Source organism: Trachinotus anak, unplaced genomic scaffold (assembly GCF_046630095.1).
Source record: "Trachinotus anak isolate AG129_WGS33_773 ecotype Australia unplaced genomic scaffold, CSIRO_AGI_Tana_v1 ptg000021l, whole genome shotgun sequence".
Taxonomy (NCBI): Eukaryota; Metazoa; Chordata; class Actinopteri; order Carangiformes; family Carangidae; genus Trachinotus; species Trachinotus anak.
In genome coordinates, this window is record NW_027273872.1 from 15,772,967 (window position 1) to 15,798,787 (window position 25,821).

The 25,821-nt window shown below is 40.5% G+C and overlaps 1 protein-coding gene across 3 annotated transcripts in view; it reads left to right on the plus strand.

Annotated features, from left to right (window-relative positions):
- The window catches only part of spock1 (SPARC (osteonectin), cwcv and kazal like domains proteoglycan 1), an 89,491-nt gene that overhangs the window by 36,022 nt on the left and 27,648 nt on the right, over positions 1 to 25,821 (plus strand). For 2 of the 3 annotated variants that reach the window (XM_071457515.1, XM_071457514.1), the window contains exons 3-4: positions 10,534 to 10,579; positions 19,541 to 19,621. In XM_071457515.1, the coding sequence (XP_071313616.1) occupies positions 10,534 to 10,579; positions 19,541 to 19,621 (127 nt within the window). The remainder of the gene's footprint in view (positions 1 to 10,533; positions 10,580 to 19,540; positions 19,622 to 25,821) is intronic. The other variant, XM_071457516.1, reaches the window with a different exon arrangement.

Here is a 25,821-nt window from a genome sequence, read left to right on the forward strand (position 1 = left end):
AAATGTCTGAATCACAAGTAAAATGCAAAATTGACTGACTGACTGACTGACGAAGTTACACCATTGATCAGCTGAGTGTTGAAGCCATCACTGGTAATTGCTCTTTTAAGATAACTTGGGGCGATTGATCAGTGTTGACAATTTAACGCCTTCGTCTCTTAGATTCTCAAATTTTCAGACCCCTTTATCGTCTTTTTTCCAAAAAAGCACCCGGCAACTAATCTAGGGACTTCTTGGACAAACCTTAGCTACTTGAGTTGCCAGTACTGCCCTGCGAGCACGAGGTTGGGCTTTCCCTCCACAGACACACCTCTCTATGCTGAGAAGCATAGCAGCTGACGTGAATTAGCTCCTTATCTCTCTGAGTGATCATTTTAAATGTAGATATAGCTAAAATCACAACACAGCCATTGCCTTTAAGTTGTTTGGGTAGTGATTTTGTCAGATGACGTCATGGTTATAAAATCTGGATTTTAGCAGTGCAGAGCAGCAGCTTGGAAGTTAATACATAGTCTTAATGGACCATGTTTCTGTTACTATTTCAGACTTCTGACAACAGAAACATGTAAATGAGAACAGCATTATTGGAAATCCCTTTGTATTAAAATACTGTATATATGAGCACAGAGAGTAGGAGAGAAGCAAACAGATAAAGGGCTGAAAGTAGCTGACACTAGGCACGACACAAATATACTTTTGACCTAGTCTTGTTTCCTTGTCAGTTTCTGTCTGCCTTTGCTTTAATCTCATTCTCCTCAGTTCCTTCTCTGCCACTGTGTTCAACTCAAACACGTGGCTGCGTTTCCTTCAGCTTTTTCCCCCCCTTTATCCGTGTCACTTACTGACTTGGCCACTTATTCAGGCTGTCAGTCAGCTGATCACTCACTCGCTAACTCATTCATGGGGATGCACCAATATCCACATTTCTCACTGCAGACATGTCTTCTTGCCAAATCTTTAAGTGTGGGCACAGAAATTACCTGACACAATGATATTATTTATTGTAATATTCTCACCAGTGCTGAAATGATTAGTGGAGAAAGAATGGAAACATTCACTGGTTTCTGAAATGTGAGAATATGCTGCTTTTCTTTGTTTTGTATTATTCCAAATGAGAACAGAAAAGGATTATCTTTGGGTTTTGAACAGTTGGTGTCACCGGGAATTGTGGATTTTTTTTTTGTTACATTGGCTATAATGTTTTTATTGTATTGGTTAGATTTACAGTCATTGCGCCTCCACCTACCACACACTTCTGACAATAATGAATGGGGAGGGGTAGAGGCACCAGTATACTCCCAGATTCTGGGGTATTTTGCATACTGTTTAATTTATGAATCCACAAATTTACAAATTGGTGTGAGCCCAAAGTGAGCAGGACAGGAACATTTTTAAACGCTAGATATCATTAATAATGAGGCTTTTTACTACTCATTATCATCTTCTTTCTTTAATTAGCTGGCTTGTCTTCACATACTATCAGTAAAAATGTGATACATTTTTAAAAGACTGTGAAATACAACTGCAGATGCCGTGACGACCTGTCATTCAAGTCCAAAGTGTCATTCATGCAGACCAACTCTTTCTCTCTGCTGTTCGTGTCACCAAGCAACGTGTGTACAAAGATCCTTGTTTCTCAGAGTCTCATCCTTTGTCCTTTCCTTTCTCTTTGTTTCTTCAAACTCTAGTTTTCTTCCCAGTTCCCTCACTACACTTTTTTTTTTTTTGTTAAACTCACTCTTATCGCTTGCCTCTTTCCACCACTCTTCCTCTCTCGTAATTGATTGATTTTCGTGTTCAGCATCCTGAAACAGAGGGGAAATAGACGAAAAAGGAAAGGAAGCCAGTTTGGAGAGGGTATTAGAAAGAGAAAGAAGTCGGAAGAGTGGGAAGATGGCAAGATATTTTGAATAACAGACTGCTCAGTGGAGGTTTTTCCCCTCATTAACGTGAAAAGAGAGAACAAAATGAAGAGGAAGCAGATTTTTGATGTTCAGCTTTGAGCCACATTGTTCAGTTTCTGGATCAGTTGAGGGATGTTTTCAGCAGTGGAAAAAATACGAGGAGAAGAGGAGAGAGGGAGAGAGTTGATGAATGAGAGTGACTATAAAAATAGAAAGCCAAGGGGAGATGGGGGGAAATAAGCAGAAAGAAAAGAAGTCGTTTGTCTCAGTTTAGAGAGGCTGGATTGGCTGTGAATGCAAATGTTCTCATTGGTTAGCCAGATCCTTACGTAACTTTACAGTCTGGACTGAAATCAGTGTTGTAATGATCAAGCCATGTTTATTTTTACCGTAATTGCACGAGTCTTCCAAAAACCTATTAATTTGAGTTTGTGCAGCTATCCTTAAAAGCAGGTGCAAACGTTTGTGTGTGTGCAATGTACAATATGTATGTGTGCAGTAGTGTAGTGCCTCATCTTCACAGCACCACATGTAATATTCAGTGTTACCTCTCTGTTCATACGAATGAGATGCTGCCTGTCAGTCTTCAGGATGTAGACATGAATACTGGATAGACTCCAGCGGAGCTGCACTACAGGACTCCCATCCCTGTTCTCCCTCTCTCCTCTTCTCTCCTCTTCTCTACTTCTCTCTATATTGTCTGTGCTCCTCATTTCCTCTCCCTCTCCATCCATGTCCTCTTGCCTCCTCTTCCTTACTCCTCCCCCTCTTTCCTATTTCCTCTCTTCTCTGCTCCTACAACACATTTCCTAGTTTCCATTTTCTTTTCTATTCCCTCGTGCTCTTGATACCCTCTTCCTATCCAGTGCATTTTTCTTCTCCTCCCTATGTTTTACTGTAGCTCTATTCTCTTACTCAGCCCTTTCTCCTTTGTATTTCATACTTCCACTGTAGACAATGTGTAGACTAAGTAAATAAGCCACCATTACAGCACTGACATGCATGTGCAACAGTAACACTGCAATGTATTCAAAACATTTACTTTTTAACCTATAGCATGTTAAAAATATGGCCATCAAATGCCACTGAAATGACTGTTAATATAAAAAAGGTTATGATAAAGCTTGAAACAGAATTTAGTCCAGATTCCTATATGTCTAGACTTCATTTCATCAACAAATCAACAACTGTTGATTGAACATATATTGAACTGCAATAATTAGCTGCTCCAACAATAAAAACTGTAAGAAGAAAAAGGTAGTAAAAGCCACAGTCCTCTGCTCCACAAATTCAATTTCACTTTTTATAATCTCCAATAAACCTCACCTCCATGCTGACAACAGGCTCTAAAAACTAATGTTTCCCGGATTAGGTTCCAATTTCACAAGTTCGGGTGTTTCAAATTGTAGTTAAATGATGTATTTCATCTAATCAAAGCGATACAGGCTGTAGGGTTACACAGCAACTCACATCCATGCTGTGGCGCTGAGCCAGTGAAGGCTAACCCACATGACCTCACAGTGCTGTGGGTTTGAGTGCTGGTCATAACATTAATAGCATGTAATGCCCTCAATGTCACTTAGAAAACTACTGAGCCAACTAATCTGTCAAGTGTTTGACAGTTAATGAGTTCCCATATTAAACTCTCCCTATTATGACAATGACCAGGAAGTCTTCATAAGCCCTAATAATCCTGTTACCTTCATCAGTGTAATGGCTTTAACTGCTCTTGTAAAGGCTGTATACATTTCTAATAGAGGTCCATGTGGTATTCACTTAAAGAAAATCACAGTTTTTTCAGTATTATACATGAGAACTGACAGGCCTCAGTTCTGGATTAGTTTTGCTGGGTTAGGTCAAATTATTGTGGTAAAAGTTGTTCTAAGGTTTTGATGACGATTTTGCTTAATTTTGAGAACACGACAGGCCTGGCTGACTTCACACAGTGTGCTATTTCCTGCTAATGGGGACAAAGTTTCTTGTGAGAACAGGCTCATCAGTGCTGTTTCTCATTTTAAATATATGTGTGCGTTGCTCCGCTGAATTCTTTTGGTGTTGAACCCAAACTGTATCCACTGGTCCCACTCAGCATTCTTCACTTCTGCAGAGGCCTAACAGTAATCTGATGCAGTATATCTCTGAAATCCACTCTTTGCTCTGTTATGCTATCTGCTCACAAAGCTATATATCGGCTTCACAGGGTGCTGATCAGATCCTAGACTGGTGCTTGTCTATAAGCAGGATGTAGCCTAAGGAGGGGAGCAGGGACTTGGTGGAAAGGAAAGGAAGAAGAGGAGGAGGAGGAGGAGAGGGGAATGAATTATAGACTATGGGGAAAAAGATGAGGGTGGGAAGGAATTCGGCAAGGTTCCAGACCCATGAATAAAATGCATAAAGTACACAGTAAATTTTTAATGCTGTTTAGTTTCCACCAAGAGGCCAGATTTGCATCCCCATCCCCTGATTATGACATCTTCAGTCAGCACTCCAGGCCTGGCTTTGCCAAATTTAATGTTAGCGTGAGTATTTGTGCAAACTCAGAAATACCCACTTGTGAGTTTAAACACATGTACACACACACACACATTCAGTGGAGGTTACTTCTGCTGAGAAAAGCTAATCGGGCTGATGCCATTCCCACTTTGATTTCCTTCTGAATCAATTCTGGTCCTTTTCCTGTCACAGACTTCTTCAGGGATCTGCTATCAAATGAAATCTCAGGGCCATCACTTTAAGCTGGAGAGAAAAAAAGTAGCTGGTTTGGCAGAGACTCAGACAGCCTGACTGTGAAGACGTCACCGTAGAAATTACAGACTTTTTGAGACAGTCCTCACAAGTAAAATAAAAGCACATATTATTAGTTTGTACGGCAGGAGCAAAATATTTTTCTTGACCTCTTGCTAACGTGCAAGTTTATGTGTTTACATGCACACTGGAATCCCTGTTTTCAGTCTTATTGTGGTCATAATCTTATTCGAGATACATTGTTCTCACTGAATAAGGAGAACTGGGTTATGAATCCCCTTGTATTCACGATTATAAAACTTTTTAACCAACAAACAGGTCAACACAATGTGGTGTCTGGCTGCCTGGATACTGCTGAATTTAGTTTTTCCATCATATCATCAGTAAAGGGAGACAAAAGCAACAATAACATTTATCTTCTGCATTAGGGATACATTAATCCTGCTTTTTCTCTCCTGATATCAATTCCAAGACCTCAACTTAGGCTATCTGCTGGCACAGAGTACCGATCTGATTCCCATTCTTGCTTTGTTCCTGTTTTAAAATCTGAAAATCTCACTACATGGAATATATTCCTATTTGCATGAGCCCAGGGATTGCTTTGGCACAAAAAATTGAAATCAGCAGCCCACCATGATGGAATGAATGTACAGTAACTGATAATGCGATCACTGAATTTTATGAGGGCATCAGTGAAGAAACTATTTTAATGTGGATCATCACATCTTGTGGATACCTGATCCAGATAATAAAGTTAGTATCTGTTGGTGATTCAGCATATATGATTGCTGCATCCCTAATTACCACTGTCAGACTTTTATATCAGCATGTGGACCATCATTACATCATTTATCATCATTTACCTCATAAATGGAGATAGGCAAGCACCTGCTAATATGACAGAGAATAATTAGAAACCTGGATAAGGTGTTTACATGCCACAGCATCCTAATTTTCAATGAAGAACTCCAGCTAGCATGCCAGGTTACTGAAAACTGGAATGCTAGGTTTACAAGTGCTGACACACAACTCAATGGCTGCCCTCTGCAGAAAAGCAAGATCTTAGGTCATTTGCTTATAAAACAACCCATGTTTATGTTGAGTTGCAAAACAGAAGGTATTAAGTTTTATTGTTTACCACAGCAAAAATCTGATTTCTGAGTGAACGTCTGAGTTTGACACTAGAGCCCAGGGTTCACAATGAGCCCAACACAACCATATTACCAAGCGTACAGGATATGCTGAGTTGAAGTTTTCACCAAGTTGTTTTTCACTCTTTCCCACTGTATTTCTTCACTGACTTATCTGCTCGTTTTCTACCTCTGGGGAGACTGTCTGAGCAATGCAGCCTAGTTTAACTTGACTGTTTTGCAGCTAAACAGCAACGTCTATTGGAACTGCACACTGCGACATGAAGGTGTTTACACTGACCTGCAGTCATTTAACTGTAATTAAAATGGAGGCACTGCTAAATAAACTGCATCATGTAGAGTTTTATAATAAAGGAATCCCATCAGCTGTTGTGCTACTTTTTAAACCGATTTTAATTATACCCTTAAAAAAGATTTCATTAAACAGTTCAATTTTTTTCCCTTGCCATCAAGCTCCTCGTGTTCGCAACGTTGAACGTACACATGTGAAAGACTTCCTTCACTGTGAATCACTACTGAAAATCCCAGCACCACCTCCAACGAAGATGATATGATAATGACGCCAGAGTTTTATCTCCTTGTAATCACTTTGAAGGGTTTGAATGACATTGGAGCAGTGTCGCAGTGAGCTAAAACAGCCAGTTAATGCTTTTGAGATGAGCACACTTAAATATTAATGGAGGTCCTGGGAAAGGAAAGGTCATCCCTGAGACTCGGACTGAATAATAAGAGGGCCAGTGGCAACTGCTGTGAACCTTAAGCAACACCAGCTAGTAAAAAAAAAAAAAAAAAAAAAAAAAAAGAGGAAAGAACATTTCAGGCAGCAGCATCTCAGCTGCTGGTCACAGGAAATACTGATGGGAACAGATGAAACGCCTTCTCTTGTACAAACAACATGTTTGTTGCTGCAGGTCAAAATGAACTCAGCAGAAGATACCAACAAGTCGCAAATTGTCCAGATGGTACAGAAATTCATTCCACAGAATCTGGTGACGATATGGTCACACAGACTCATTCACTGTTCACTCGAATGAGCTATGACTATGGGCAGTAGGCTAGTGCATTGTGCAAAGCTCTGTTTTGCTGTTTTCTGTCTACTATTATTATACTAAAATCAATAATAAATGTATATACAAATACTGCTCTCCTGTCTCGTTGTCTGTCCCTGTGACTCAGTTTTACATGCTCTTGTCACAGAAATCTTTCTTAAAGTTTTTGCATAGTAAATGAGATGCTAACAAGTCAGATTTCTTTTGTATCTCCATTTTGACCACACCCTGTGTTTTGACTTTGTACGACAGGTAGAACACACAATAGGCTACCTATTCTCCCATTTACCAGCATTCACTCAATCATATCAGGAAAACAAACACAAAAACACCTCAAGCCTCTCTCTTCTGCTGCACAATATAAAGACACTAACATCATATTCCTGTACCCCCCCCCCCCCCCCCCCCCCCCCCCCCCCCCCCCACCCCTTCGCTTATGCTGTACCCTTCCTGTACAGTTTGCCCTCACTGTGTTTCAAATTACATGCCACATCTAATAAGGCTATCTCATAATGCTGTTCGCGTGACTGCAAGTGTGTGTATGTGTGAGTCCTATGGTATTCTACCACCTTCAGAGTCAGATTTCTATTAAATGAATGTCTGAGTCGAGCTCAGTATTCAGAATGAGTAACACAGTAATAGATCTGATAGACATTGCACGCTGTGTCATTATTATTGACCTTTCTTTCTTTCTCTCCTCTCTCCTCTCTGCCTGGCTCCCCTGCAAACATTTTAAGGAAGCCGAGGTAAGTAAATTCATTGTGTTTGTAACTTGATAACAGTACTTTGAAACATACTGCAGTGCCTTCCTGGCAGCCCCAGACATTGTAGTGTTTGTCTGGCACTTGCTTTAAGGCATTGTTGCTGATCTAAATGCACAGCAGTTTGGGTGGCTAGTCAGCCATAACCTGGTATAGTTCAGAATATTAAAATGCTTATAGCAAACTTAGCATTTTCTACGAGTAATAGTATCAGTCAGTGCAGAACAGCTTTCAGTATTAACCACACACACACACACACACACACACAATCATTTTGCCCAACAGAAAGGTGTCTGCACCCTAACATTACAGCTATATTTGAATGTTGAACATCTCATTTCAAAACCATGGTGATGAATACAGTCCTATAACAGACCCCACTGTTCTGGGAGGACTTCCCACATGATTTTAGAGCCTTTCTGCCTGGATTTGTTCCCAATCAGCCACAAGAGCATTCACAGTTCACAGTCCGCATTGTGTTGTGCAAGTGTTGATGGGTTTAAGGTCGTGGCTCTCTTCAGGCCAGTCAAGTTCATCCACACCAAACTGGGAAAACTCTGTCTTTATGGACCTGGCTTTGTGTATGGGGACTTTCCCATTCACAGGACAGCACCTTCCCCAGACTGGAAAAAATGTTGAAAATTACATGTAATGTTAGGATTTAACTAGCCCAAACCATAACAAGCAAGTACACAAGATTTGCTTTGGTCTTATGATGTAAGTATTTACTGTTTAATTCCTACTTAATTTCTACAATGGGATTATTTTGTGTTGACCATTTTATACTAGAGCCATAATCTGATCTGAGCTCCATCTCTAATATTTCAGGTGCTGTTCGGTTGTATCTCCAAATGGAGATTGATTTTTTTGTAGCGTTTAAGTATTATTATTGTAATAATAATAATTATAATAATAAAATATGGAGTGTTAATGGGAAGACAGAATGTTTTCACCATTTTCTTTTCATTTTCTCTAAACAGTTCAGGTTGTAGTCAGGAGTCTACAGAATGAACTTTGCCACAGTAACATCTTACTTTGCACTTTCACAGCCATAAAATTAATTTTATAGTAGAGACAGAGCTGGAGAGGTGGACATAAAATAAGAGAAAAAAGAAGTAAGGACAAGAGTGAAATAAGGACCTGAGGGAGAAGCTAATTAGGTTGTATCTCCTCATTTCAAACTTTTGCGTTGGCTCAAATGTCGGCAGTTGTCATTTATAGAACAAGGACTGGATGAGTGGGTCAACTGTCCATTTTCTGTGGACTGTTTCACACGACTGCCTAATTTAGACCTCTTTCTCAATGTCTATAGCTCTCTCTCGCTCTCTCTCTCTCGCTCTCTCGCTCTCTCTTTATTCAATAATAAAGGAGGTATATATCCTGCTTTCAGACCCAGCAGGTTTTCTCTGCCTGGTTCACGTACTGTCACTGACACAGGCTCACTCCCTGCTGACACACATATGGTTCACTCTGGGTACTGCTTCAGATGCAGACACCGCCACTGCGTATGTACGTGTGTGTGTCTATGTGTGCAGATTACTTCCACTGCAGACCAACCTAAGTAACCCTTACCTCCCCCTGTCCAGAATCTATAAGCAGTATGTAAACATTTCACAAAGGGTTTAGAACATAGCAGATATAAATATTTATAAACATGCTCATCAGCAGCTAGAACTCCTCCTGTTGGCACTCATAGGTGGAGGCTCATTTTAACAGATAATGAAGGAAATATAGTAAAACACTGCTGAGATCATTTGAAATATGTCTTAACGGGACAAGCTGACAAATACTATACGTTAGGAAGCACTTCAAATGTTCTAATATCTGCTTACAACTACACAGTGGTGTGTTATAAATCACTTATAGTGCTTTTAAATGCTCAGTATGGAGGAGCTGATGTAAAGAAGCAAATCTCTGGCAGGTTCAGGCAGAATTATAAAATCGTTTACTGTATACCTGAGCTTCAAACTGTACTCGTAACAGAGTGGTCTATTGAGATGCACAGCAGCTTTTTCTGCTTCTCTTCTTACCAGTGGCTGCTGCTGCAATGCAAGCTGCAGCAACTCTCCACCCGTACCCCTCCTGCCTTCATCTGTATATTAGTTTTATAGGGTGATCTATGGACTATTAACCCTTTTTTTCACTCATATGCACGATATACACATACAGCACTTAACAGCAGTGTTCAAGCCTTGGCTCTTTTCATAATGGAGTTTTTAATTGCTTTACACACAGAAGATGTCTCTAACTGAGCAGGGAATCCACTCTGAAAGGAGCCATTGAACCAAAGTGTATTTGGCTTAACAAATCCAAACCTCTTCTCAACTGAGCTTTGCTGAGAAAAGCCAATTATTTTCAGATTTAATATTTTCAGTTGATGAGGCTTTCTACAGTATATGACTGTTGATTTTACTGTAATTGATCATTTGTGTAAAAATCATAAATATGATTATGGAAACATCCTAACAGCTAAAAGGCAGACTATGGAACTATCTAACTATGCTCTGTCTCCTCAAATAACAACCACAGCACTGCTTTCTGAATTGTTTTTATGTGTTAACATCCATGTTGACCTTGACATTAAATATTTTTGCCCTAGTTCAAGTTCTCCTTACTAACTTTCTTTGTTCCCCAGTGTGTCTCCTGCTGGTTTCTCTGTATATTTGTGTCCCGTTTTTTTCACGCCCAAACAGCCTTTTACCTCTCACTGTTTTTTTGTTTTTCTACCGCAATCGCTCATTTTTACAAAACACGAGTATGAAAGAACACAAGGAGAGAAGAATGAGGACAGGGTTTTTCAGTAGATTGGTTTAGTATTTGAGCTGTTCTCTCTCTGGTCTACAAAATAATTCAGAGATATTCTTGGCATGGTGTTATGATTTTTTTTTTATAACCCAGTTTCTTGTGTTGTGTTTCCACTCAGGATGACTACTTCAAAAGCTGGGCTCCTGCCAAGTCTCTAGACCAAGGTGAGTCCTGTTATTTTTGTGACCCTAATGTTTATATTAATGTGTACTGTATGTGAGCCTGGGTGGATATCAAACCACAGTTCTTTTTGAATATCAACCAAAATGTGTCTGAAACAATCAAAGGGTATTTGCAGAATAAAACTGAGGAACAGAAAGAAGTACCAAAAAGCAGATGTGGTGAATCCATAAGACTTATGAATTAGTCCCCAAAGACTTTTTAATCTTCTTGTTATGCACTTATCCTCACTTAAGTCAAGAGAGCAATTTTCCTCAGCTAGAAAAACCATTTCCCACACAGAGGCCAATATGGCCATCATTACCACAGGAAAAAGGCCTTAAAGACCTGGCCATCACATTATCTGTTCTTTTCAGTTTAATTGTAGCAGCCTTTAATAGTTACAACTGAAAACATAATTAATATGTTTTTCCAAACACATCAGGCCCATTCACTCCTGCTCAACTTCAAACAACATTTAGAATTACTTTGATGGCCTTTATTTCAGTTGTTAAAAGTTAACCATCTTTGTTAACTTTATATATCACACATTGGAAAGTTACTACAGTATATCTGGCTCCAAACATTTTGCATATTGAGAAGCACCAATGGCAAGAGAGATGAAGTAGAAGGAAACACCGTAGTTGCACTTCATATGCCTGCTTTCCTCTTCAAAAGAACGGGTTTGAAAATAAGAACACCCTGTAAACTCTGCAGTAATGTTAGGACCTGTGTTCTGTCCGTCACAACCTGTGCAAGGCAACTGACAACAACCATCAAGCACACAACATTAAACAGAAGATAGTGCAGGATTTTACACAGATGTGTGTTAAAATTGCAGCCTTGTGCTTTAAAGGGAGTTAATCATATATAGGCAGTATCAGAGGTGTGTATCTCATGGGGTGATAGAAGCACCGCTACTATTTAAGAAATGGAATAATTAATAAGCTTCTTTCAAAATGCACCAGTTCCAGCACCTGAATGTGTTGTTTTGTGTAGTTATTTGATGTTTACTTCACACCTCTCCAATCTCAGTGTTTTAATGGTACAGTTTACAGCTTAAAATTAGAATGACTCCAAATGAACTAATTGTGCTGTTCAGTGAACTGCTGCCAAAAATCCAGTCATCTCTTTAAACATACTGTAGGGGCGTGTGTGTGTGTGTGTGTGTGTGTGTGTGTGTGTGTGTGTGTGTGTGTGTGTGTGTGTCTTTTTTCAAGGCCAAATGCTGCTACTTTCCACAGTTACGAACTGGTTGTGGACTTAGTATGGAAACAATGCCAAGTCCACTTTATCAATCACGCTCAAGTGTGTAATGCTCTTAGACCTCTAGTAACTCTTGACTAAACTCAATTATTACAAACACTCGCTCAGTCACACTCTCAGTCTCATTGTCTCACACACACAGACACACACACACACACACACACACACACACACACACAGTTTGGGGGCTTGATTGGACTACAGCTCTCTGAACAGCACACCAGACTTTAAATCTTCCTACCACTGAGTTTGTTCTGTTCTGTGCTGGCTTGGTTTTGCATATCTAGCACAGTAACTGTAACTCTTCAGGGAAAGACTTGCTGAGCAGGTTTATCTGGGCCAGCTCCTCGTGGATACCGAGCCTAATGAGAACAGCCTTGCCTCAGTGCATCAAATTCTGGAGCTCCTCTCTCGTTTCAAAGAGACGACTAAAGACAAAAAAAATAAACACAGCCTCATTCTCCTAACCTGGGACTAAATACATGAGATGTTATGGGGGAATCCTCTGTGCCAAAATCCAGGGGAAGCACATGTACAAGCCTGATTTAGATACTAAAACGATGATGTACTTCTGTACTATATCTGTGCCCTGCTCTCCGAACATGGATTGTCTGCTTTTGCTTCCCACTAAGACCAAACTTTTGGATCTATCAACTACAGTATACTCCTTACTTTACTAATATTTCATTCACTTAGAGCAGAGACCAAACAGAGTATGCTTCACTGTTGGCATCTGCAGCTACAGAGAATAACCAGAGGGAATGGATACTCACTGCCCTGGCTTGCTGTATGAAGTCACCCCTCACGTGCCAGTTTAATGCTCCTCTGTGGAGATGTTTTGTCCTTAAGGGGAAAAGTTTGGTGTCTGTCATCATGGTGAGGGCCAGGTTAAGAAATAATGATAGCAACTAGTGACATGATTTCATAAAATCTGATGTGTAGCCATGTTACAAAAAAGTGTGTCCACAGAACTTGATTGGGGGTCAAAAAAGCAGAAAGGATGGTGATAGCATCAATCACCACCTGCTGATCTCAGTTTGACTAATGAATCACTGGTTGCCCTTGGAGACTAATCAGCAGCAGGAAGGATGACAGGGCAAAAACCAGTCCTCTGATGAATCACAGGGCGATTAATGCCTGTGTAGCATCTAATGAATGAAATCACTGAGATCACAAATGACTTGTTGGTGATGCTGAACGTCGAGCAATCAAATCCCTCGGTGGTAAATCTGTTTTCCAGACTTCTTGTGGTTTAATGAGTCCCAGAAGTTGATTTGAAGCTTATTGTGGAGCCATGATCAACATGCACTTGAATCCAAACTAAACCTACTGAATTTCAGAAAACTTCAGTCTGCAAGGCCAGTTGGCTGCTTTACCTCGCAGAAATGAACATGTAAGCCAGTTCATCGGTGCAATGTCAGGACTGTGCTGTTGATTTAGTTCTGCTTGTAGTCCTGGTCACTGCATGATTCTGTTTTCCTGTGTCTGTTTGCTAACAGCAGGTCAGACACATTTTATCTTATGATGATCTTATGACCAGTGATGTAGGTGATACTGCAGGTGTAGCATAGGATGTAGACCAATAACTTTCTGACTCAAACAGTGGTCATGGTTTGCAGTGTAGGGGTCTGCTAATGTATGGGTAGGTCTCACTGTAACTTATGTGGGTACATTTTTGTTTTGTTTCTGTGACATGTACGTTCGCCTATAAGCCAGTTCAATCTGTTGTCTCCATATGTCCATTGTTTATGGAAAGTTAAGGTGGCAGCCTAAGAGAACATTTTCTACAGTGAAAAACTTCACATTCAACTTAACATCCGGTGGAGGTGAAGTTTTGCAACAGTTTACTCTGGCAGGCAATTTACTAAACCAACAGAATCTTATATAAAGCGCTGCTCCACACAAAATATATCCATACAACAATACACCCTGAAACCTGTTTCACTGTTTTCTCTCTCTCCCCCCTCGGCCTTTTCTTTTAGTGTAACCCTCATTTTCTCTAAAGTCTCTCAACACTTTCATTTGTTCTTCATACTTTCAGCCTCTCTATCTCTCAACACCCCTTCACCTCATACGCCTGTGTTTCTGTTCATTGTTTCTCCAGAGTTTTCTATTATTTCTGACTTATTGAGTTCATCAGATGGAAATTACATAACAATGAACAATGGATGACTGTGAATCAACCTACCACAGTGACGTAAACAAACACACACACTCAAAGCCTTTGAGATTTAGTTGGTAGAGGCTTTCATACATATTTAATTCATATATTAAGATGTTTGGTTTTTATTGTCATTATTGTCAGATTCCCCCGGTGTAATTGCAGTTATGTCTCTTCTGTCTTTTCTTGCATGTTATGTCCTGCAGGAAATGTTTAGTAGAGACACTCACCAACATGCTGTCCCTTACTGCACCACACACACACATTCTTCATTTTGATTGGTATTTTTGAGTCGCAGATGGACCATACCCCAGCAGCTCAGTAGGGATCTTTTCACATATTCACAGTGAACACTGTAACTTGCATCATTCAGATCTAACGCTGACAGTTTGGATGGCAGCCTTCACTCAAGTTTCTAGCAGGTTATAGTCAGATCTCTGTGGCTAAGATGGAAATAGATATTTAATTTAAGTATTTTAGGTGCATTTGCCTGGATTAAGATAAAACTTCTGAAGGCAGAATTTTTGCTTTTTCTATTCATATTTAAAGTTAGGGTTAGGGTTGGAACAAATGGATAGATAGTATCGACTAATTATGAATATATTAATATTATCTCATGAATGTTTAAGTAAGAACACTACAGGTTCTGTGAAGTTTACTTTGCCTGTACTTCCTTTTGGCTGTTCTTTAAACTTCTTGAAACAGTTCTCCAGTGAGATGAGAAATGCAAATATTCATAGCTGTTGTTAATTTTGTCAATCTGCACAGATTGTGATATTAATAGATGGACAATCTGCGTTTAAATGATTCTGTTGACTGAAAGCATCAAGCTGAGAGAGTCCTAGAAATCCCACGTAACACTTACTGTGCATGTCACAACCCTCTTGTCTCATCATCATGTCGACAGATAGGAGAAACCTTCACAGTGTCACACAAACTCGTTTCCACAGTGACAGCCCATTGACCTGTCTATTTGCAAGTCATGGATGGTTAACCTGTTAGGCCTCTGTGTGTGTCATGCTTAAAGCTGGGTAAGGAGGTAGGTGTGTGTGGGTGACACTGGCCTGGGTCCCAGACAGCCCAGCTTGCACTGTGAGTGGATTTCACAGACATCTGCTCCACTCAGATCTGAGCTTTATGTTTTCACAATGCGCCCAAAGCTGACACAGGACCTGTGTGAGTGACAACTTACATCATTTGCAAGAAGATCAAAGATAAAAGCAGTTCCTGGGGCTTATGTCACTTAAACAACAGAAGCAGTTTGACAAAAATAGTCTCAACAAAAGGTCCTTTACTAGCTTTTTTTTTTTTCATCATATTGATGTTGCATTTGTTAATAGAAAAAAATGCCCAATGTGACATCTTCAAATTTCTTGTCTGATCAACAGGCCACAACCTAAAGATATCCAGTTTGTATGAAATAGAAATGCATGAAATCCTCACACTTCCACATTGAAATGTCAAAAAACAACTTGACTCATGTTGTTCTGCTCTGTGCTGGCTTGGTTTTGCATATCTAGCACAGTAACTGTAACTCTTCAGACTGCAGTGATTGCAGTGGTGGTGAAGGCAACAACTCCCATGATCCCACTCTACTTCACAATATCAAACAATGCCTTTTGTTATAGTTTTGACTGAAAGACCCCCAGCAGCAGAAAATGACATATTGTGCATTTGAAAGCACAATAGCAGGACTAAAACTTTGAAATAGTTTCTGATCAATTTCCTGTAATTTATTATTTGAGTTATTATATCAGCTCTTAACCATATCTCACATTCTTTATCAGTGGATGGAGTTTGTTCAGTTGTCATGGAGATAACTCAGTAATATTTAAGTGATGCGGTTGAAAACTCCCGTAAAAAGCTAGTAAAGTCCCTTGTGTTAAGATTTCTCTGTCGAACTGTTAATTCCAAGGTTAAGAATGAACTTTAATGCTGATCAGAGACCATATTTTTAAGACTGGGGGAACATTTTTGAAGAGGATAACACATAGGTTAATTACTTCTCCTCAGTTCCTGACATCTCACTAAACTCCTTTTGGGAAACTTTCACGTGAAAACCTGCTTGATGTTTATTTTTAATTAAAAAAATGAGTTTCATTGTTGCGCCAATCCAACAGCTTGTGATTTTTGTCCATCTTAACCAGGCAGAGGAATATGAGCATACACACCCACATAAGTCTGTTTTCGTTCATGCAATACACACAGTGGGTCTACACACACAGGAACCCACACGCGCACACTTGTTGGTTATTGCTTTCACTCTCCGCCCACCTTTGACTGACTGTAGCAATCTGGAGTGAGACAGGCTGCCCCGTAATCATTAAAACATCAGACATGTCCTGACATTTACTTTTACTTTTCACATTTAGAAGAAAGCAGAATTACCTGCTGTCAAACAACCTCATACACTCGCTCGCAGAAAAGTCTGTTGTTGACCAGAGCCTTGATGGTGAGTGGATCACGCGTTCTGTCTTTTAGGCTACATGAATTTAAAAATGATTTTTACTTCTTTAGTTCAACTGTGATATGACAGCAATCGACTTCTGTAGTTTCTTCAGCCACGTGAACATGTTTTATAACTTATCGCAACATCTCCTCTTCTTAGGATTCAGGTAGAAATCTGTCCTCCAGGTCAGCTCAGCCTCCTTCCAAAGTCAAACTGAATTTGTATTTATTACTGGTTTTCTGCATCTGCAATATTTTACTGCTCTGTCCCATCTGTAATGATTGGAGAGTTGCCCTGACAAGGCCTTTAAGCCTGAGCAGAGAGACAAGAGGGGAGGAAGAGTCCTTGGCAGCTGATAACAGTTGTACTGTCAGTAAGACCAATGTTAGACTCGGTATTCTGGTTATTTCATTCTGGGTTCTTGTATATGGGCATGCCCAGCAGATTTGTGAGGCTGTGATTGCAATGCATTATCCAGAGATGGGAGTCAAAGGGAGGATTACAAATGGCAGGCAGTACCCCATTATCACAGCCGGTGCAGAGGCGCACAGGAGAGTCAAACTGGCGCCGAGACACAACAGCAGAGCACAATACAGACAAAGACGGAAAAACAATACAAGTTCAAAATTTTCAGGTGTTCACTACTCCTGTCTGTTTTTTACTTAATTAGATTACACAGTGAAGACTTGGTTGCTATGGGAACCGTTTTGGCAGAAGAAACAGAAGTCATTTGTGATGCACTCTGGTTTGGCAGCACAGCCACAAACAAAGCCGCGAAAAATCTGGAGCTTCCAAATTGCCAATCAGCCTGATTAGACGTGACATTGTGTTTTCCCAGCAGAGTGTGCGTCGTTGTTATATATTTCATCAGCTATATTTCTCCAACTCACTAAGCCCGTGTCTCTCTGAAGATATGCTGTCAGTCTGCTCCCATTTCTCATCGGCCCATCTTTAATCTCCCCTAACTCTGTCGCTGCCTCTCAGTACATTCTCATATAACCATCTCTGATCTGCGCCTGGAGGAGCTAAAAGAATTAGAAAGAGCAAAACTGATAAGGAAAGAGACAGATAGGACAACAAACAACAGGGAGCACCTCAGGTCTGTGTATTAAATGGAGTGTGAGCTGGAGCAAGAACAAATATCTCATTTCAGTGTAATGTGCTAAGGGTTTGTAGCTCGCTCTCCAGGCGTTCTTTAAACATTGTTTACTGCTCTGATTTTAATGGCTTGTTGGCCACATCATAAAAAGTGACTCACTCTCCACGACCCTCGGCTCAGCTCTTATCTCGCTCTTTCAGGGGGGTGAGAGCTTGCAGTGTTAAGTCTTAACACATAAATGGGACTATCAGCTAAAATGCACACGTACATGCTACAGTGATTTCAAGCGTATGCAGTAAATTAACCAGTCACACACACACACACACACACACACACACACACACACACACACACACACAGAGGCAGTAATGATACCTGGAGCCTGCTGACACGCAGAGGAAGAAAATTTACACAGTCACAGCGAGGGTATTGTTAATTTAATGAACAGATGAAGCCAATCATATCAGCAAAGCAGTTAAATTTCTGTTTCGGCTGGAAAAGAAGGGATGGTGTGAAAGAAGAGCTACTGAGGAACTAGTGAGAAATGGTGATTAAGAAAGGCAGACAGAGCCACAGTGAGGCGAGTGAATTGTTGCTGTCCTGCACCTCCAGTTTACTGAGTCAGAGCCAAACCCAACAACAAACTCAAAGTAAAATGAAGTTGTGACTCAATGGACATGAGCACTGCTGAACAGGCTGTTTTCAAGGGGAGATGCACACAACAGTAAATCATACTGAGGGAACACTATGTGTGTGTGTGTGTTTTCATTTTGCCCTTTGTGCCCCGTAGCCAATAGAGCCTCCAATGATCATCGTAAATTAGGGTAAATAAACTGGAGAGGATGTGAGCAGACAGCTGTTGCTAGCGATCATAGCAGCAGCCCTTGGGCGGAACGCCAGCATGCGAAAGTGACAGTGGCATCAGAGAGTCTCGAGGAAGGGAGACAGAGGGAGATATACAAAGTTATACAGGCCTACAAAGAGCACTTGAGAGAGATTGCCTGTAGAGAGCATAAGTCAGAGATAAGAAAGGCATCCCATAATGAGCAGAAGAGGGGTCTGGCAAAGAGGAGAGAGTGGAAGAATAATGAAAAGAGGATGTATTGTCGAGAAAAGGTGGGACTAGCTTTTGCCTAATATGCACACACACTCACACACCTCCTTACTTTTTACCTCTCGTTATACACAGTCCACGCCGCGGTCAGCCCTCGCTCAAAAACCTCACTCGCCAGTAAATACAGGAGATGGATGAGTTTGGGAGTTAATCATCTCAGGGTGTTAATGTCACAGCCTACAGACAGACATGACAAACTCCCCGTACCTCAGTGCTTGGCTGCTCTGCTCCCTCCCCGAGGCTCTGCTACCACTGGCCTGCTTCCATGTGGGATGCTGTACTGCAGTGTTGGTGTGAGAGAGGGAGGGTGTATTAGTGTTTTCATATCTGGATGGATAGGTACATTACTTTCCCTTGGCTGTGTTTACCTGGCTTTGTGTTTTGGTACTAATGCTACAATGATTATACCTTTCAGATTAGAAAAATTATGTTTATGTGACTTTGCAGAGATACAGAGTCTAACTGTAGATCTCATATTGGAGATTAAAAGGCTGTATATAAAAATATTATCCTGAGTTCTCCAAAACATTTAGGGAAACCCAGCATTATTTGCTAATAATACTGGGTTTAGGGGAGTTGGTGTGTTAGCGCAGCGGTGCAAGGCGGGCAGCAGAGATGTTAACTGTTTGTCTATGGATTAAGCAAAAGCGATGTAACATGATAATTAGTTCTGGTAGGTGTATTTTTGTACTTTGGATGGAGCCAGGCTGTTTTCTCCTGCCTCCAGTCTTGTTCTTCTGTTCCAACACAAACAAGTTTATATCACAAGATGTTGACCAATTCCTTGAAGCATTTATGAACTATTCTATTTGTTAATTATTCTGTTTTTTGTTTGGTTTGTATTGGTTTGCTTTGGTTTTTTTCTGGCTTTTTTTAGAGCGAGAGGCCGAGCCTGGTAGATATGGAGACCCGGGAACTAAAGCCCACTCTGGTTTGGCCAAGAAGACAGTACAGGATGGTGAGTTCAAGCACCATCATTTTCATCAGGAGGAAATACCTTCAGCCAACATGCAGTCAAAAGTTGGTTGATACTGTAACCATCCTTTTCTTGTTGTTACGGCTGATTTAGCCAATGCACTGTATATGTAGTTAGACTATAATGATCACTGTGCTGATCTACTTGTCTTATAATAATGAGATCTGTATATCATAGTGAGACTAATCATTCAGATTATCAGGTTAAATGAGAAACAGATGCTTTGATAGTCGATGCTCACAACATACTGTGGTGACAGTACTTTGCACCGAGCTTAAATTGTTCTGCTCTGCCGTCTCAGCTACGTTTCCCATAAAACAGTGGGTATGATACAGCAGTGTTTAATACAATTAGTTCTCCACCCTGTCTCAGGTTGTGTGCGGAGATGTCAGCATGGAGGAGAGAGATAACTAAGCTCACAGCTCACCGTCGCAACTAGATAGAGCATGGCTAATTCACACACAGGATGATCAAAGCCAGCCCCTTCAGAAACATGGAGCTATTTCCAGGGTTAGCTTCACTACTTACATTATGGTGTGTTAGTGCAGGCTAACATTATAATTTGAGACTTAGCAAGTGGGCCGTAATACTCTGGAGTACAGATTTCCCTCCTCAGAAGACCATGGCATACCTGTCAGTTCTGGTGTTTGTGCTTGTAGCCTAGCAGAGCTCAACAAGCTAATGTGGGTGTAGTGGGCTGCAATCCTTTGTAATGCTGTTTGTTTGAGATTACCAAGGTAACATCCAGTACATTTAATGTACTTATTCCCAATAATCATACAGAGACATGTGCAGTGTGCAAAGACATGCAACAATGTACCAGTAAAGGCAGTGAAGAAGAAGACCGTGGGTGTAAACAATGCAAGTTTAAAAGACTTCATAAGAATCAGCTTTGCAAATGTTTTATGAGGAAGGACACATATTTAGCACATTTATTAAACCTCAGTTTTCATTTTGGTGAGTATCACTGAAAGTAGACTTTTGCTTGTTTACAAGAAAACGCCTCTGATCAAAAATAAATTAATTGATCTTATTCATAAAATAACCAAATAATACAGTTGGTGAGTAGGTAATCTAAGATCTTCGAGGTCCATGAAGTTGGTAACATGGTAAGTCTATAAAGAGCGTGCACGTGGGGTGCACAAGCAAGTTGAGGTGACAGTCTTTACATTATGTGGCTGACAACGCTCCAGAGTTCTGCTTAAATGAAAACACAGTTGGCAAATGGAAAACTAAATGCCGAACCAGTTGGTAAATCAAAAAGCAAATTGAAATGGCACTGATGTCATCAGCAGCAGGATATTGTCATCTGTTCTTTAATCAGCTACATGTGTTTCGATTTAATTCAGTGTGAGATAAGATGCTTGGTAACATAGTAATGCACAGTATCGAAATCCTAGACAAAAAGAGCCACAGCCGCATTGTGCTACTTATGTGAGCATCAGCCTGAATAAATATTGTTTTCTCAGTACATCTTCATGTATTTGAGTCAGTTTTAATGTAAATGTTGGGTCGGTGGTGAAGATCTGGTTATTTTTTGTCGGTCATAGTTGTCCTTGCTTTCGATGTCATCCGGATGAGTTCTTGGGAAACCAGTGACAGCACCGTAGCACTGCGTGTCTTTTAGTTTGCAGGAAAGGTTGGTCTCTCATAGAAAGCTCCAATTCAAAGATTTAAATGAAAACACGTTTTTGATTGGGAAAGCGTTTGCTCCATGCCTGACATGTGACTAATAAAACCAAGAAATCTCAGGAGCTCATGTAGAAATACAAGTGAGTTACTGATGTTGACCCCTCATGTGCTAACAAACCTTACTCATTCAAGTTTTTTTTTGTTTGTTTTTTTTTCATTTACATCAAATAATCTCAGTCTCCATTCTTCCCTTGTCTGCTGTGTGGTGAGAGTCACTGTCTGGTGCAGTAATCTGGCTGGGGGCATAATGTGTTCAGTTCAGCACATGAGCTTTATCTTCGAGACAAAGTGTAAAGAAAGAGGAGATTAGAAAGGGTTTTAAAATATAGATAATTGAACAGAGTCTGGCATTGCACCTATTTGTGACTTTACTACACGCTCTGGGTAAAATGTTCTAATGGAAACACAGCTTTGGTATCAGGTTCTGTTGTTTTGTATAATTTTTCAAGTAACATTGATGAAATGGTAAACACAAGTGGATATTAACACAAGAGGAGACAAGATGGAGGTAGATGGAGGTAGACATCCATGCTCACACACACACACACACACACACACACACACACACACACACACACACCCTTCAGCTTCAGATTAATGAATGCCTCAGTCTAGGATAGTGCAAAAACATTTAATTATCATTGACACTGAAGGTGAGGCAAGAGGCCAGATCTTTCATTCACCTGTGTGTGTGTGTGTGTGTGTGTGTGTGTGTGTGTGTGTGTGTGTGTGTGTACTTGTACTTGCTACATAGTAAGGACCAAAAAAGTATTTTACTAACAGAGTGAGGACATTTTGGGAAAGTGAGGACATTTTGGCCGGTCCTCACTTTTTGAGACACCTTCAAATCACATTTTGAGGGTTAAGACTTGGTTTTACAGTTATGGTTAGAATTAGGTTTAGGTTAAGGTTAGGGTCAGGGTCAGGGTTAGGGTTAGGTACTCAGTTGTGATGGTTAAGGTTAGGGTAAGGGGCTACGGAATGCATTATGTCAATGAGAGTCCTCACAAAGATAGAAGTACAAGTATGTGTGTGTGTGTGTGTGTGTGTGTGAACAGTGGAAAAAGAGGAAGGGATCACAGTGTGTTAGCGAAGAATCAGGCTATAAGTCAAGTGTGTGGTCTTTTATTGTGTCCACTCCTGAAATTGACTAAAGGTCAAACCGCCACAAACTGCTTGTCTGGCAATAACACATAGCCAATTAAGAGTCTGGAGAATCTTTCTTTAAAGTAGAAGAAAAGACACCACTTGACATTGTACAAGTATAAGAGGGAATAAAAGTGAAACCTTCTCTTCCTGCACAGCACAGCACAACATTCACCTCTAACTCTACCACAGACAACCAGACAAAAATAAAGCAGCTTAAATCAGTCGATGACTTTAATTTTCATACAAAAGGTTTTCATTCTGCATTAAAATGTAAATTATGAGAAACATAAAAACATGGACAGTGACGCTAATTGCAGTGAGTTCGTTCTGTTTTTTAGCCACATTAGCAGCGTGGCTCAAGGGATGGCGATGTCTCTGTCGGCCACCACATGGTCCAGCTTGAAATATCTCAAATACTTTATAGATTGACACCAGATTTTGCACAGACGTTCTTCCAGACGATGAATCCTAATGACCTTGATCGTGACTTCTCCTTGGTCCAAGTCTGGTTGGACATTCCCATCAGCCTCAGCTGTGCTTTGTGTTTAGTGCCAATTAGCAAATGTCTAGCATGCTAAAACACTAAAGTAAGATGAAGAACATGGTAAATATTATACCTGGTAAACATTAGCATGTTAGCATGGTCACTGTAGCATTTAGCTCAAAGCACTGCGTTAGCGAAGCTTCTCAGAACCACGAGCATGTCCATAGTTGTCTGGCATGTTTGAAATGAAGCCCTTCGCACAGCACATACACTGACCTGTTCGCCTTTCCGACTGGTTTTAAGGAGGGGGAAACAGCTTCAGACTTAACATCAACCATTGCTCGTATTTCTCTGAGCGTGTGCATGTTCCCTCAAGCCAAACAAATTTCATGCATATTCTGTTCTATTTCTACTCTCTCAGCTTTCCTTAACGATGATTCGAATTGTAAACACACTTGAAGCAGAAAAGGTTATGTAGAACTTTCTTTAGACTGTGACAATTAGAAACTTCCACCTGAATTTAATGCCCTCTTGTGAGCACATGCTCCTTTGCTTTGAAGCCGTCTTCAAAGACTTTGATTATTTGCTTCCATAGCGTTCTCTTAAAAAATGTCTTGCTGCCAGCAACAGCCTCACAAAACATCCTATTATGAGGCTTTTCGCAACAATGTGTGTGTATGCGTGTGTGTGTGTGTGACTGTGTGTATAGTGGTTGTGTGGCAGTGATGAATATTCAGTTTGTAAGTGATAGTCAATAGCCTCCCTCTCTCTCCAGATATTTTTCTCCTCTGCGGTTTCGTCTCTGACATTCAAACTGAAACAGCCTGTTTATCTTCTCCATTCCTCAGTTACATCCACAATAATATGATTTACCCATGTTTTCAATAATTAATTTTCTGGATGGTGAATCTGTTCTATCACTCCATTCTCCCAGAGGCCTCTGTGTGCCTTCATGCCTTCATCATTCCTCTCTGTCATCCCTCGCACCAATGCCTCTCACAGGGCAAACAGTCAGACCCTGAGGAACACTCACAAAGCAGAGAGAGAAGGAGGTTTTATCTCCTCCTGATCTGTTTGTCTTTCTGTTTTCTCTCTCTCCAGTTCTTGCTCTACTCTGCAGCCCCCCAGGTGAAAGAGAAGAAACACCTTTTTAATTAGTTTATCAGGGCCTGAAAGTGAAGCTCATTTTTCTAATAACAGTCAGAAATGTATCCTTGGGGAATGGTTGTTGAAGCTCTTGTTTATTTAATTTCACTCTTGTTTATTTGCTATTAGAAACAGCAGCTGGGGAGAGCAAACAATGGAGAGCAATGGAGCACAGTGTCGATAAAGGAGCACACACCCACACACACACACACACACACACAGACTACAAAAACACCTCATTGACCCACGTCCAGCTCAGCATCAATTAATTTAAGGTCATCCTCTGCTCTCTGACAGGGCTTGTTGGTGATGTGGCCTATTCTATTGGACTATGACTATCTTTATTATCCAATCCCTGCAGTCTATTCTGGACACCGTCCAGTATTAGAGGACACAGGAACGGTGTTTTATCTTACCGCTCTCTCTATAGCCACTTTTTCTTGTCTCTTAAGGAACATTAAGGCTAAGAAACTAGGGAGAGAAAACCTTGAGGAGACAAAAAAGTGGAAGAATAGTGCAATTTCCTGTCAGCTTTAATTGTAATAAAATTTTACAGCTTCAAGTATAATGTGCTTTTCTGCCAGGAACCCACTTGGAAATGTTGCAGCAATTAAATAGCTGGAAGATATGTTCAGGGCTGAATCATCCAGGAGCTTTTTTAAGAAGTATTTTTTGCGTACTGTAGACAATAAATTGCTGTATTTGAAGATTGCCTTCATGAATCACGGTGCAACAAAGAGTGCCACAACAAACAACACAATCTTTTCATTCATTTCATCTCAAAATGTAATATCCTGCGTTTTAAAGCTTGGTGTATACATGCAGTGTGCAGTTAATTAGGTACGCCATGCTAAATCTGACTTTATTTTCCACTTTATGGTCATTCTAGAGGCTGCAGTTTGTGGTGCTTTTTAATTCTATTGTATCATATGGACCAGTATTATTTTGTCTACCTCATCTATATCAACAAGGGTGGGATAAATAACAGAAAACCTTTTCTGTCTAATGGAGTTCAACAGCACCACAAGTGACAGCCTTCAAATCAACACCTCTCCAAAACAAATTCAATAAAAACTGAATGTTACAACCTTCATGAAGGAGGATTTATTGTAAGACTGTTGGATGACACTGCATTAGTGTGAGTGAGCTGAACCAAATAAACTGTACACAAATAAAATAAATGGAACAGCCGCAATTGTTAAATGTAATGAAATAGCTGATTAATTTTTCATTCAGTGTTATATATACAGAGGCACTAAGCTGAATCAGAATGGGTGTCTTAATTTTCCTGAGCCAATCGGCTGTTTCTAGCTCTCCTCTAGCTGGCTGTGTTTGCCCTGTGGCTCCCTGAGGGCTATGAGCCATCGACGCTGAGAGGGCGAGGGAGAGAGGGAGGTGATGGAAGTCACTACATGAACCTTTCTAATGGATGGACACACATTGTGCACAAGAGAGCACCATAACTGCGGTGATGGCAGGAATGTAGAGCGAGGGCAGGATGATGGTACAGTAGATATATTGCAACACTGCCACACCTACACACACAGAGGATCAAAGCAGTGATTGCTGGGACGTGAGCACAACGATGAGTAGAGCTCTTGTTAAATGACTTGTGAGACCTTTGTTAAAACCACAGCGTGGATAAAAAGACAAATGCTTTCAAAGGAACTTGGAAAAAATAAACCTCGCATTGCATTCACTTATTCCTTTG